The 13,973-nt window shown below is 39.7% G+C and overlaps 1 protein-coding gene across 2 annotated transcripts in view; it reads left to right on the top strand.

Annotated features, from left to right (window-relative positions):
• MCCC2 (methylcrotonyl-CoA carboxylase subunit 2) overlaps window positions 1–7,825 on the top strand; it is a 91,582-nt gene extending 83,757 nt beyond the window's left edge. For both annotated transcript variants that reach the window (XM_073344321.1, XM_073344319.1), the window contains one exon: window positions 7,418–7,825. In XM_073344321.1, coding sequence (XP_073200422.1) covers window positions 7,418–7,535 — 118 coding nt within the window. In that variant the 3' untranslated portion in view covers window positions 7,536–7,825. The remainder of the gene's footprint in view (window positions 1–7,417) is intronic.
• The last annotated feature ends 6,148 nt before the right edge of the window (window positions 7,826–13,973 follow it).

Raw genomic sequence — 13,973 nt, 5'->3', positions numbered from 1 at the left:
ACAGCGGGCAATACCTGATGCTTTAAAGGAAGGTTTCCAGAATGCAGCAAGTTAGTTGTGTACCACTATGTATGTAGGGATGTGGTGGAGAGGGAGATTCTTTACAGATTCCTACAGATGGTCATAGGACCCTATGAAGCATGACATTTGATTTCTCATATCGTTGTAGCTTGTCGAACTACAAACATCAAGGATGATAAACTTACCCACTTTTTTTAATAAGTGTCCAATTTTGTATTTGTATATATCTGATCTTCCACGGGTTACTTGTGCACTGGGTAAAGGGACATTGCTTTATTAATTCTAAATATGCTTCCTTTTTCAAAAGGTTATAAAGGTTGGGCTTATATATTTTGAATACCTCAGTTAAATCCCTTTTAAGTCAAATGCCCTTACAGGCTAAATTATCATAGTCTTTGCAACCTTCCTTTTCATGTAAACCTCAGCGTTTTACTATTTGTCCTCCTTCTTCGGTTCTTTTTAATTTCTTTTTATAGCTTTCTTGAGGTGAGGTGATCAAGTAATGGGCACGCTATTCTGGAGGAGGGCACATACCATTAAAATGTAAATAATGTGTTCTCTTTTCCTTTTATAGTGAGCATATATACAGCAACCTTGTGAAATTTTTGACACTTCTCTCCACTTCTAACCCCATATTTAACTTCTTGATAATGACTGATGCTACTTTTTTGATGTTACCAAATTCTTCACTGATGCCACCACTAAAATTTTGTGCATGTGTTGATCTTCTGTTGCATTTATTATTGTAAATCATTTTCGTCGCCCTCCCATGCCTCTCATCGCTTAGGTCTGTTCAAAATGCTGACAGGAAAATCATCTTCTGATCACATCAGTCCCCCTCTGAATCCTTCTAAAGGGTTCCTTACCCTTATGCTATCAAATTCACGGTCTTTGTCTTTACTTACAAAATACTATATCATTTTTCCTTATATCTCTGGCCGTATCTACACTACAGTCGCTGCAGTGGCACAGCTATGGCGTTGCAACTTTGCTGTTGTAACACCACAGTGTAGGCACTTGCTCCAGTGATGTAGGGTTATTTTTCCGTCACTATAGGTAATCTCCTCCTCCGAGAGGCGGTAGCTAAGTCAACGGAAGACTGGGTGTTAGGCAGACCAAATATGTCACAGAGGACACAACATTTTTCACAGTCGTGAGTGACGTAGCTAGGTCAATCTAATTTTTAAGTGTAGACCAGGCCTCTGTTTCTATTACCACTATTCCTAACCATGCCCTACACCCTTCTCTCTTTTGCCATATGGTACCGTTGTAGTCTCTTCCTCAGCTTGCCTTATCTCTCATCATGCTGCCTGCTTCTCCTTGTTCTCAATTTCACTAATGGCAATGTACACAGTTTATAAAAAGAATTGCACCACAGTTAAAAACAAGTGTTATTCCAAGATCTAATTATCTATGCCGTAAGTTTTACAAGTTCTGATTAGCTAGCTGTAGTGGGACTATATTGTGACTCCTGGTGTCTTCCTTCAAATCTCTCCTTAAAACTCAAGTAACTTGCTCCTACCCTTTTCTCACCAGTGATTTTTACACCCTACCTTAAGTGAACTGTTGTCCACTATATAAATTATTTTTAATGGCAGCGATCCCAAGCATTGTATTTACTTTCATCTTTTGCTTATGGTAGTAAATAAATGAATACCTTTGAATAAAGACATAGACTATGCTAAAAGTTAGCAAGAAGTTTCTCTTTTGGTAAATCCCCTGAGTATGCTTAGAATTATTTAATTCCAGACACACTCTGTCAGTAGGGGTAAATTTGCGTTGTTACAATTGTAAATGTGATTAATTTAACCATTTTAATAAAAGTATGTTAACAGGTGTTTGTAAGCAATAAGCTCCTATATTTAAGCAGTCTCTATGCATATGTCAACTCCTAGTAATTATGTAGACACAAAGCAATCTGTTTTGTTTGGTTTTTTTACTCTCAGGTTAGTGCATTATTTATGAAGTCATAAACTATTACTAACTTTTATTGATTGGTGACATGATGACTTGCACACTTCATCTATTTGTTAGCCAATTGAAGCTTTATAAGATTTGTTCTGAGTATAGATAGAGACTGTGGACCAGGTCCTCAGCTGGTGTAAATCAGTGTGGCTCCATTAAAGTCAATAGAGCTAATTTGGTTTGTACCAATTGAGGATCTGCCCCTATATCACTCTTACAAAGCCTCAGATTTATCCCTCAGGAAGAGAGAAAAATTACAGTAAGGATTTTAATTTTTTTATGATTGGATTGTAAACAGAAGAATTTTTCACTGAACTAATTACATTAAAAATTACAGTTAGGGTGTCTGTATTTAGACCAAATCCTTAATTTGCTGGAGGAGAAAATGAACTCTTTGATTTTGTTAATTTGTCCCTTTTTTAATTTATTTATTATTTTTTTTACATATCCACTGGAATCTTATTCATAATCTCTTTGTACTGAGGACTGAAAAATTATTGGATTTATTAGGCGTGCAATATGTGTACAGTTGTGATGTAAAAAACAACTCCAGTTCCCCCAAAACAGCCAACAACCCATTGTTCATATTTAGAGTAATAGTTACGTGTAAGGAGAGAGATTTAAATATTATCCTAGGGCCCACATGTTTTAAAAATGGGTGTTTCCATTCTCAAAAGTGTCAAGTGATTTTTTGGGGGCCTGGCTTGCGACATCTTAGAGTGTGCTCAGCAGTTTCTGAAAGTCACACTGCTGCAACTTAAGTACGTAAAATAACTAGTTATTCTGAAAATTTAGGCCGAAACCCATATTTGGATACCTAAATAAGTGGCCTAATTTCAGTGGGAGCTGCTGAGTACTCAGCAAGAAACCTAACTTTAGGCATCCTTTAAAAAAATAAAAAACTTTGCCTAATTCTTCAGTCGAGGGAGAGCAGTTTGTTTGTTCATAAAATACTGTCCCAAAATGAGCTAGGAGCTTCACAGTCATAAACTAAGACAAGTCTCTGGCCTGAAGACCTTACAGTCTAAGGGCAGTCTACACTTAAAACGCTGCATCAGCACAGCTGCGCTACTGTATCACTTAAATGAAGATGCTCCTACATTGATGGGAGAGCTTCTCCTGTCAGCGTAGTTAATCTCTTCGGTGAGAGGCGGTAGCTATGTCAATGGAAGAAGCTCTCCCACCAACACCGCTGTCTATACTGGAGGTTAGGTCAGTGTAACTATGTTGCTCATGGGTGTGGATTTTTCACACCCCTGAGTGACGTAGTTCTATGGATGTAAGTCTGTAGTGCAGACCTGGTCTAAGACCCTGAATATACATGGTCTGGGAGCCCTCAATTCCCACCAGTTCTTTTTTTCCTGTGGAAAGAACTGGGCATCTTAATAGGTTTGTCTTCTACCTGTGACTAATATTCACACCTGTCCCCACCAATCATGAATTGTATGCCTACTCCCTTCATACACTTCATTTTCCTCAGTAAGATCTCAGCGTTTGGAATACTGGATTAAGACACTAAGCTTTACACTACTATTTTTGTAGTTTGATGGCCTAGTCCAGTCACCAGTGATATCAAATATTATTTACTCCTGAGGGAATTCTGCGCCAAAAATTAAAAATTCTGTTACATAGTCTCTGTCTGTGCTCTTGGGGCCTGATTCAAAGCCCAATTTACTTCAGTGGGCTTTGAGGCCCTTGAGCAATAAACTTGAAAGTAAAGGGAAGAAAATGCTTTTATGGTCTTAAAATGGAAGCATATTTCCCTATTTGCTTTGTGTATGCAATGTTGCTTATCAATTATAATTTGTTATCTTCAGGATGTCAATATACTTCCCCTTAGTTGTGTTTTCTAATCCAACTTTAATCAATTGTCTGAATAGAACCTTTCACTCTGAACAGTCTTAATTAACGAGAGTCATTAGCCAGCTCTCTTTTTAATGAGCTATATTAATCTGCTTACAGGTTTCCAAATGGAGTTTAATCAGTTTATGTTGTAACAAATTACATGGGCCTTTTTCTTTTCCGGTCTGTTTGTTTCTTTTACTTAGAGTCCCTGTTCTGAATATTTTATGAACATAGATGTGATTCATGTTCTAGCACTGGGTTTTTAATAGGATGTTTAATGTTATGTCCCAATACAGAAGACAGTTTTCTTTAAACAAAGAAAAGCAGAAGGTAATGGTGACCTTGAAAGCAATCTTTACCTTATACAGTGTAAAATCTTTGAGGCTGTCAATAAAAGCTAGTTTGTCATTACAAAAAACAAGTATTCTATTAAAAAAAAGGTGTGTAAAGTTTTGAAAGGTTTTTATTACAACCATAGCCTTTTATAAGGCTGAATTTCTGAGGTTAATTGCTTTGGGCCAGCAATGCTTTCTTAATATAACTTATCCCACAAAAATACAGTTACATTAAACCTCTTTAATGAAATTTGAAATATTGCATTCAATTTTGATGGTTTTACTAAAAGAGATTGAAAAATCATTACGCCAAATAGTGAGGTATATCTCAATACTGCAGGTCCCTCCCAGAGGGACCAAACAAACATGTAACTATCAGAAAATTGAAATGAAATCAAACTTAGAACAAAGAGAAATCACTATATGTAGTTACATTTTATTATCCTTTTAAGATTATGAGGAGCACGGTGACTGAGGGTTTGATCTCCTGAAACTAGATCACTGAGATATCCCAATGTTTATCCAACTGTGCCAAGAAATTAAGCTGATCAAAACTAAATCAGGTTCTAATGGATAATGAAATAAAAATAATACATTTTTATGTGAAATTTGTAGTGAAAACTGCTGAAGTGTTCTTGGTAACATATTCTCTGATGTTACAGAATGTTAGCCATGTATATCTTAGACTGTGATCCCACTGACATTTTCTTAAACTAGGGTTTTATGCATAGATATGAGACACACTCATTATTCCTGAAGAGTTTAAGGCCTGATCTAACTTCCATTAAAGTCCATGGAAACACTCCTGTTGACTTCAGTGGGAGTTAGATTGGTCCTCTATCTCTTCTGGGCTCAAGAGTGTTCTAATTATACTTTTGTGTTTCACTGCTGTGGCTTAAGGAGAAAAAGAACCTAATTTGAGCACTTAATTTTTCAATGTGATATTATTGTTAAAATACAGCAAAAGGTTGTAATTAATGAATGATTATTATTAAAATCCCCAATTTAGAAAAGCACTTAATCACATTCTTAGCTCAAAGCATGTGCTTACACTCTATCAAATTTAGTAAGACATAAGTGGGCATTTAAAGTTAAGTGTGCTTAAGTGATTTCCTGAATCGGGATGCTTTCCTGAATCACATCCTAAGTGCTGATAACATGTGTTATGCTATCCAGGACACAAGCGCAAACAGTATGTCGCTGTCCTGCAACAGTATCTGCTAGTGTGACTCCATGTGGGCATAAGAGTGCCTGCTAGCAGCTCTCATTGTGGGATAGGAGCCAGAGGGTACATCTACATGGCAAAAAAACAACCAAACAAAAATGCCAAGGAAGCTAGTCTCAGAGCCCAGGTCAGCTGACTCAGGCTCATGGAGCTTGTGCTACAGGGCTAAAAAGAGCAATGTAAATATTACTGCTCTGGCTGAGGCCTGGGCTTAGAGGCCCAGCCTCCCGCGCCAGATTTCAGAGCCTGGGCTCTTCCCTTACAGGGAATGTCTACACTGCTATTTTTAGTCCCTTAGCATGAGTCCTGTGAGCATGAATCAGTTGACCTGTGTTCTGAGACTCGCTGTCATGTAGATGTGCCCATAGAGACAGAGAGAGGTTAGGAAACAGACGGGAAAACCAGAGAGGGGAAAAGGTTAGGCAATAGGTTTGTAATTTTTTATATTTGTTGGTGTTCATATAGTTTTGTTTCTTGGGAGCATCCTAGAAGAAGTGAGTTTCTGGATATCCTGTTTTTGTGTGTACCCAAGTTGTAAAAGAGAAAATGTAATTAGATATTTTAAAAATTATTTGCTGTGACTTGGTGAAAGTGACACTAACAACAAATTTACAAATTTGTTGCAAACTTCTATTGGTGACTAAGACTCATGAATACTTATTCACATACAGTATGCAGTTCTCTTTATTCTGTTCTTTAGTATTGAGATAAGTGTGCTAAATGTTTTCTTTCCTGTGTGTAACTTGATTTAAAAAAAACAACAACAACTAATCATCAAACAGTATAAAACTGACAACTTGAAATGTTAGCCAGAAGGGAAGACTATTTTTGCTCTTGATTAAAAATTTAGTGTTGGCTACCCATTGTTTTAAAATAACATGAAAGGACCATCACTTTCAAAACAAATTTACCAAAAGCAGAGCAGTAATTTAAAGACACACAATAAAATTGTCAGTGATGACAATAATGTAGTGATCTCAGAAAAGAATACAAAATAAGTTGCTCTTTTTGGGCCTGGGGAAGGGAATCCTTTTTTTTTTTTTTTAATTTTTTTTAAAGATATTTCATGCTGTGTTGCAGTCCCTCAGCTGGTTAAAATTCACATTGATTTAAATGGACGTTAGCTGCAATAGGACTTCGGTATCTGGTTCTAAACAAAGTGCCTAGGGAAGATAGCTGTACAACATATACAATTTTTAGGACTTTTGGAATTTTTGCTATGGAGCTCATTTGGAGCAGGATGGAATCTTTAGGCACTTATCCTGCAAACAGTCCCATGTGTGCTTAACTTCAATTGGCTGCTTGTATGCTTAATAATAAGCAGGTGCAGAAGTGCCTGTCAATTTGAGGGGTTGGTTGTTCAGAATTCAGAGGAGTTTTTTGTTACTGTGGCATAGCTTTATGAATTCATTGCTTTCAGGGACTTCACTATGGTACAGATTAATTTACAACAGTTTAGAAATAGACTTCAGTAAAGGAGATTAGTGAAATAATGGTTGGCAGTCCATAAAAAAAAAATACTCCCGCACTTTATATCCTTGTGCTTTCATAACTAAACATTTTGAGTTGACAGCTAAGCTAAGCCAAATAACATTTATTAATGATGTTAGTTTACTTTTTAGAATATCGTTACCAACAGGCTGGGGAGCCATTTTCATGATTGGGATCTTTCCCATTTATTTCTCTTGAGATTTTTTTCTCTTGAATTTAGGATGCCATTTTCATACTGAAAAAATAGTATGAATAATCCCAGTTAAAGTAGGTAGAGATTATCCTAGTCATTTATTTAGAACTGTATAGTTAAATCTAGAAGACAAATTGTACAAATAATAAAAATGTAGGCATGAAATTCTGCTTTGTTGCATCAGCATAAATATGAAGTAGCTCAATTGTCTTAAATCAGAATTTGGCCCTTTTTTTATCCACTCCCTCCAACAGAAATATTTATTTACTTCTGTCTGGCTGAAAGCCTATCTCTTGTAAACTGTTTATATAATTCTTCTTTTATTGTTTGGTCTAATTTCAGGTTATGGGACGATGGAATTATTGACCCCGCTAATACAAGACTTGTTTTGGGTCTGAGTCTTAGCGCAGCACTAAATGCACCCACCAAGAGGACAGAATTTGGAGTTTTCAGGATGTGATCTAAATGACTTTTCAGAACACCCTTGTACATTTTTAATCAAAGTTAAAGATCAGATGTACACAGGTAATTCTGAGGAGTACATACATATAGATTTTTGATATAACAATTTTCATACCATGCTTAAGTATTTTTTTAAATATTGTCTGGGATCAGTGCATGCATCGTTTCTGTAATACTGAATCTTGCATTTGGGTGAATAAATTCGAACTATCAGCATTAAGCTAGATCCGTTTGTCAGAGAATCACTGCTATAATCTCTTAACCATTAAAATTACATCCATGAAATGAGTTCTGTTTCTGATGTTTCTCTGTGTTTGCTCCTTTTAAGTCCACATTTTACCTCCAAAATGTGGAAGTTACTCTTGCCATCTAGAACTGGGGTATCACTGAGTGTGCCTGACCCACCAGCCTGGGCTCCCTTTACACTGTATTGCTGTGGCAAGCTCATAAGCCCCATCCAGCACACATTCAGGTAGGGACAAACCCAGCTGCAGTTACATACAGAAGCTGTGAGCAGCTCTGCATGGGAAGACTTCAGGTAAGGACCTTCGTAAGCTAAGGACGTACAGCGTAAGCTCATGAAATTCGTCCCCGCCCTCAATGTGGAGAGGAATATACACAGCTTTCTGCCCCAGGTTATGATTCCCACATGAACTGGTTTTAGACAAAGCAAAACAAGCTTATTAACTATAAAAGATAGATTTTAAATGGTTATAAGGGATAGCAAAGAGATCAAAACAGATTACCTAGCAAATAAACAAAACTGCAATCTAAGCTTAATATACTAAATAGATTGGATATGAATAGCAGATCCTCACCCTAGGAGATGATACAAGCAGGCTGCAGATTCTTAAGAGCCACAGTGATGTCACTCCCCTGCCTTATATAACTTTTGTATATGGCGGGAACCCTTTGTTTCAAAGCTTGGTTCTCACGTCAGTCAGTGTAAAAGCACTGGTATCCCAAGATGGAGTCCAGCACCAGTTCCGTGTAGCCTCACAGCGGCTGTGAGTCGGAGGTTGTTTGTAGCATTTTCAGGAAGGCTCTCTGCCCCCCAAGGTGGGCAATAAACTTCTTCTAAGGCCTACTGTTCTCCCTAATGATTCATTAACTTGAATGGGCCCTTCCGAACCAGCCGTCTAGACTGAGAGCATTTTGTCTAGTGGGCGTTCCCCATGTATAAACACGATTGTAATACAGATACATAGTCAATATTCCTAACATCAGATACAAAAATGATACATGCATACAAGTAGGATAATCCTATTCAGTAAATCATAGCCTTTCCAATGATACCTCACATGACCTATCCTGCATAAAATGTTGATTATATTATAATCATATAGTATCTCTATGAAGAATATGGGGTGCCAGTGTCACACCCTTCCTGGCAGCGTGATCCTCATAGGTAATTGTGGCTCCACATGGGCCCAGCAGTCTGCCCATGGCTCACGATGCCAAACTTTAAACACATGCTTAAATCTCATTGACTTTAATTGGTTTAAGCACATGCGTAAGTGCTTTGTTGAATCAGGGCTTAACATTTCAGTGTAATGTGATGCTTTGTTAGAGTTCTAGGGCGAACATATTTTTGTGTATTTTTTAATATAATGTAGCTTGCAGAGCCTGAATGTCAAGCATGGCAATTACTCTTTCCAGAGTTAGGGGTTGAAAATTGTGCCTTGTGTCACTGGAGAAAGGTAATTTTTCCTTAGCTTGGTACTCCGAATGCCCAAACCTCAGGTAGATGAATGCCAAATGGGATGGCTAGTGCCGCTACTCATGACTGGGGACCAAATACCTGCATAAATCAGCTACTCAGATGCTGATCCTCTCTGATCCCTACCCTGGCCTGTGGGGAGAAGAAAGATTGCCAGCTAGAAGAAACCACCAGGAGAGCATGCCAGTGCTGGCTTTCCCTGGCTTATGGAGTAGAGGGGAGAAGTTCCCCTGGTCCCAGTAGGGTGAAGGAAAGAAATTCACCCAGCTACCTCTCATCTATACTCCTTGGGGAATGGGAGAGCAAACTGAAACAGGCAGATTGTCTGGAGAAGTGGTGGTTACTGAGTGGGACCTGAATATTGAATACAAGTAGCCCAACACGGGGCCAAATATTAGGTCCCATGTATACCCCCGCTTTGCACAAAAGTCTAAGATTTTACCTGTGTCTGTAAGTGTTCAGATATCAGTTCCTGCTAGTCTATAAGAAGTTGTTAATTCTGTGTCATTAAAAGGTTATTTCCATAGCTCTGGATATATTCCCCTCAATGCCATATTAATGTGGACATTCTTAATACTGTATTTTGACCCTTACATGTATAGTTATAAGAGGAATATTTTAAATTTTTGTAGTTAAAACTGCAATAGGGCAAAGAGCTGTATTTTGTTGTTTATTCTTGCATTTGTTATTGCATAACACGGTTTTATAACCGGGGTTGGACATGCTCTTTGCCCCATGCAGCTTGCTTCTGAAAATATGGAGAGGCTATCCTTAAGCCCCTATGAAAATAGCAGCAAGGCTGTATATAAAATAAAGCCTAGCAAGCATGCTTGAAAACAAAAATGAAGGTGAATATATATCACCAATGACTGTTCAAATAGCTACATTACTTCAGGCTTTCAGGCTCTTGCCTCCTTCTTTACTATTTCTGTCAGATGATCTGTCTTTCAGCCACCTGATCTGTTAGACCAGTTATTTGAACAGCAGAGGATTACTTTGGCATAATATACTATGTGTGGAAGTATTCCCACAGAAAGAATAGTAATGAAATAATTCTGAGTAGAGAATAGTAATCTTGAGATGCAGCTAATGAAAGTGGATACATTTATATGGATTCATGCCTCAGAGAATGTTCACTTCCTCTTGCTTGTTATAATGTGAAGGAATAGTTATTTACTTTCGCTGCAGTATCTTCAATCTAATATATGTGTAGCCTCAAGTCAAAACATGTCTCTAGATAAATGGGACTGTTCCATTCTAACAAAACATATCTCCTGAAACAAGCGCGCTATAGAATTAACGCAAGCTTTGGCAAGCCCCACCAACGTTTGTCTGTCGAGAGGAAGACGTGAAGCAGAACCTTCCCTGAATTCTAATTAAATAATTATCATTTCCCCACCATGTGTGAAACTGCTTCTTAGATCATCTTTTCATATTAGCATCCTGTAGTTTGTACATGGACATTTATTACACACTGGATAAAACATGAAAAAGATGACAGAAGAACCACCACAGAGTGCATTTAAGCAGAGAGTTGCTGAAGTAACAGCTCGTTCTACTTGGGCCATCTGGTTGTGAAGCTTGGAATGCATCTTTCATGCTATAACATCTGATGATGATGTGGAGCATGTTTACACTGGGGGCCTGATCCCATATTATTTGCATGCTCATTTGATCACTTTTAAACCCCAAAGAAATACAGAATTACTGCTGAGACAGACTGTACTTGTCATCCTGTCCCTTGGTATTGCATATATATGACTTGTGCACAGGAGTGAATAGTAAATTTGTACAGGTCAGGTCAAGCTTTACTCTTAGATTGGTAGCTAAAGGACAGGTCAAGCTCCACTGCTCCCCTTTTACATCTGAGTAGGCTGATTTTCTGTCCTTCTGTATTGTGGCTAGTTTGCCTCTCATCTTTAGTTTTACTTTATTTAGAAGCCCTCTAAAGCTTATCTGGACCATCATTTCCTCTAAAATACTACTCCCCACAAAAGCAAATACGTCAGTGAAAGCAGTGGAATAATTATATACTACAGTTCGGGGAGCAGAAAACCAGGAGTGAGAATGCATTAGTGCGTCAGGGGTACAATTAGGATAGCAAAAATTGGGGTGGGGTGAGAAGAGGCATGTCCCCTTCAGTCTCCCTCCTGTATGCTCACATGTATGATCCTGAATTTGCTATGAGTGGCTCACCCGTTCTAGAAGCTGACATCAATTGTATTAAAGAGACAAGGTGGGTGAGGTTATGTCTTTTGCTGGACCAATTCTGTTGGTAAGAGAGAGACAAGCTGAGCGGCACAGTTAAACCGACCTAACCCCTGGTGTAGACAGTGCTAGGTTGACGGGGGAATTCTCCCTCTACCTAGCTACTGACTCTTGGGTAGGAGGAGTACATACACTGACAGGAGAACCCCTCCCATCAGCGTAGGGTAGTGTCTTCACTGAAGTGTTACAGTGGTGCAGGTGCAGCGCTTTAAGACAAAGTGGGGATGAGGGAAGAGAAAGTTACTCACCTTGCAGTAACTGAGGTTCTTTGAGATGTGTGTCCCTGTGGGTGCTCCACTCTCCACCCTCCTCCCCTCTACTTTGGAGTAGTATTCTGATTTCTCCACAGTAGAGAAGGAACTGAGGGGGTTGCAGGACGCGCGCGCTCAGGCAGACTCTAACAAGACTGCGAGACAGCACCTGAGCGCGTGCATCCCGACCAGGCACTGCTACCAAAGATCTCCAATCAACGGCGCTGGGATGCACTGTCACCTGGAGTGGAGCACCCACAGGGACACACGTCTTGAAGAACCTCAATTACTGCAAGGTGAGTAACTTTCTCTGACCTCATCCCCCTTGTCTCTCTAATATCCTGGGACCAAATCAACTACAACAACACTGCGTATTTCAACTGTATTGCAGATTTCTCTTGGGAATGCTAATAGGTGCTGTATAAACACACATGTAGACACAGTCCCTGCTCCAAAGAGCAGGGAAAAACCAGACTCAAATAAATGTGGCAAGCAAACAAGGGCATGGGAGAAAAGAAGGTAACAGTAATGAGATCATGTAGTTACATCAGCAAGCAATTTTTGTGACTTAATGGTTCTGAATCATTTAACTGACTTAAAATATGTTATAAATTCACAGTCAAACCATAACGCTCTGTGCTCCCTTTAATATTTGCCTCCCCATTTGAAAAATACAACCCTAGGCTTTGTGCCTCTTATTTTTCTATTGTATTTGTTTTCTCTCTCTTCATAGGCTGTTCCTAACTGATGCCCTAGCCACCACTATTAGTTCCATTTTAAAATCTCTCCTTTCCACACTAGCCCTCCTCCCCTGGGGCAGCTACCACACAGGGGCCAGCGAGCAGAGATGGTAAGTCTATTAATTGCAGAGCATACACTGATGGCATTGTACTCCGAGGCTATGGAGGTGCTGCAGAGGCTGCCCATTACCCAACTCATTGACTTAGGCCATGTCCACACTACAAAATTATGTTGACCTCAGTTATATCGGCATACAGTCGCTGCAGTTATTACATCGCTCATGAGTGTCTACACCATGCTCCTCGTGTCGGCTTTGCACATCCTCACCAGGAGTGCTTGTATCAATGCAGACTGCAGTGCACTGTGGGCAGTTATCCCACTGTGCAACTTGCCACCATCCAGTGCATGGTGTTTGGGGAAGTTTTAGCAATCCCTCATAGGGCTGAAACCAGCCACGCAGGGGTGACTGGGAGCATGGGTTCAACTTCCCATAATGAAGTGTTCTCCATCCCACAATATTTCACACCTCCTTTCAAAATCCCTGCAAACCCACATGTCCTTCCTTGCTGTCCACCATCTCTGTCAGAAGCATGGATCCTGCATAGTTCTGCACTATAGTGATGAGCACTGTGAGAACAGGGCACACGATCCTTCAATATTTACAGAGTTGGAAGAGGAGCTGTGGGGAACAAGACGATACCTTGGAGGCTATATAAAAAGAAACAATTCAAGGCAGTTGGCGGCATTCATGGAGCAGCTGCAGATAGTGGAGACCAGTTCTAGGCCTGAGAAACAAGCACTGACTGGTGGGATCTCATTGTCATGCAGGCTTGGGAAGATGAGCAGTGGCTGAAGAACTTTCGGATGTGCAAGGCCACATTCCTGGATCTGTATGCTGAAGTCGCTCCAGTGCAGGGACACCAAAATGACAGCTGCACGGACAGTTGAGAAGTGAGTGGCGATTGTACTGTGGAAACTTGTGATGTCAGATTGCTACTGATCAGTCAGGAATCAATTTGGAGTTGGGAAATTGACTGCTGGGGTTGGTGTGATGCAAGTGTACAGGGCCATTAATCACCTCTTGCTATACAGGACTGTGACTCTGGGCAGTGTGCAGGATACAGTGGATGGTTTTGCAGCAATGGGCTTCTTGAATTGCGGTGGGGTGATAGATGGCATGCATATCTCTATTTTAACATCAGACCCCCTTGCTGCAGAGTACATCAACCGAAACTGCTACTTTTCTACGTAATGCAAGCGCTGGTGGATCACTGGGGATGCTTTACCGACATCAGTGTGGGCTGGTCAGGGTAGGTACCGAATGTGCACATCTTTAAGAACACAGGATGTTCAGAAAGCTGCAAGCAGGGATTTTATTTCACTGGCTGCCTGCTGATTGTGAACAGCCAGATTCTAGGACTATAAGAAGAGCTCAACGGCTCAGGGCGGCTTTGAA

Source organism: Lepidochelys kempii, chromosome 5, assembly GCF_965140265.1.
Source record: "Lepidochelys kempii isolate rLepKem1 chromosome 5, rLepKem1.hap2, whole genome shotgun sequence".
NCBI lineage: Eukaryota > Metazoa > Chordata > Testudines > Cheloniidae > Lepidochelys > Lepidochelys kempii.
Note: the sequence above shows the minus strand (reverse complement) of the source record. Positions and strands in the feature narration are given on the sequence as shown.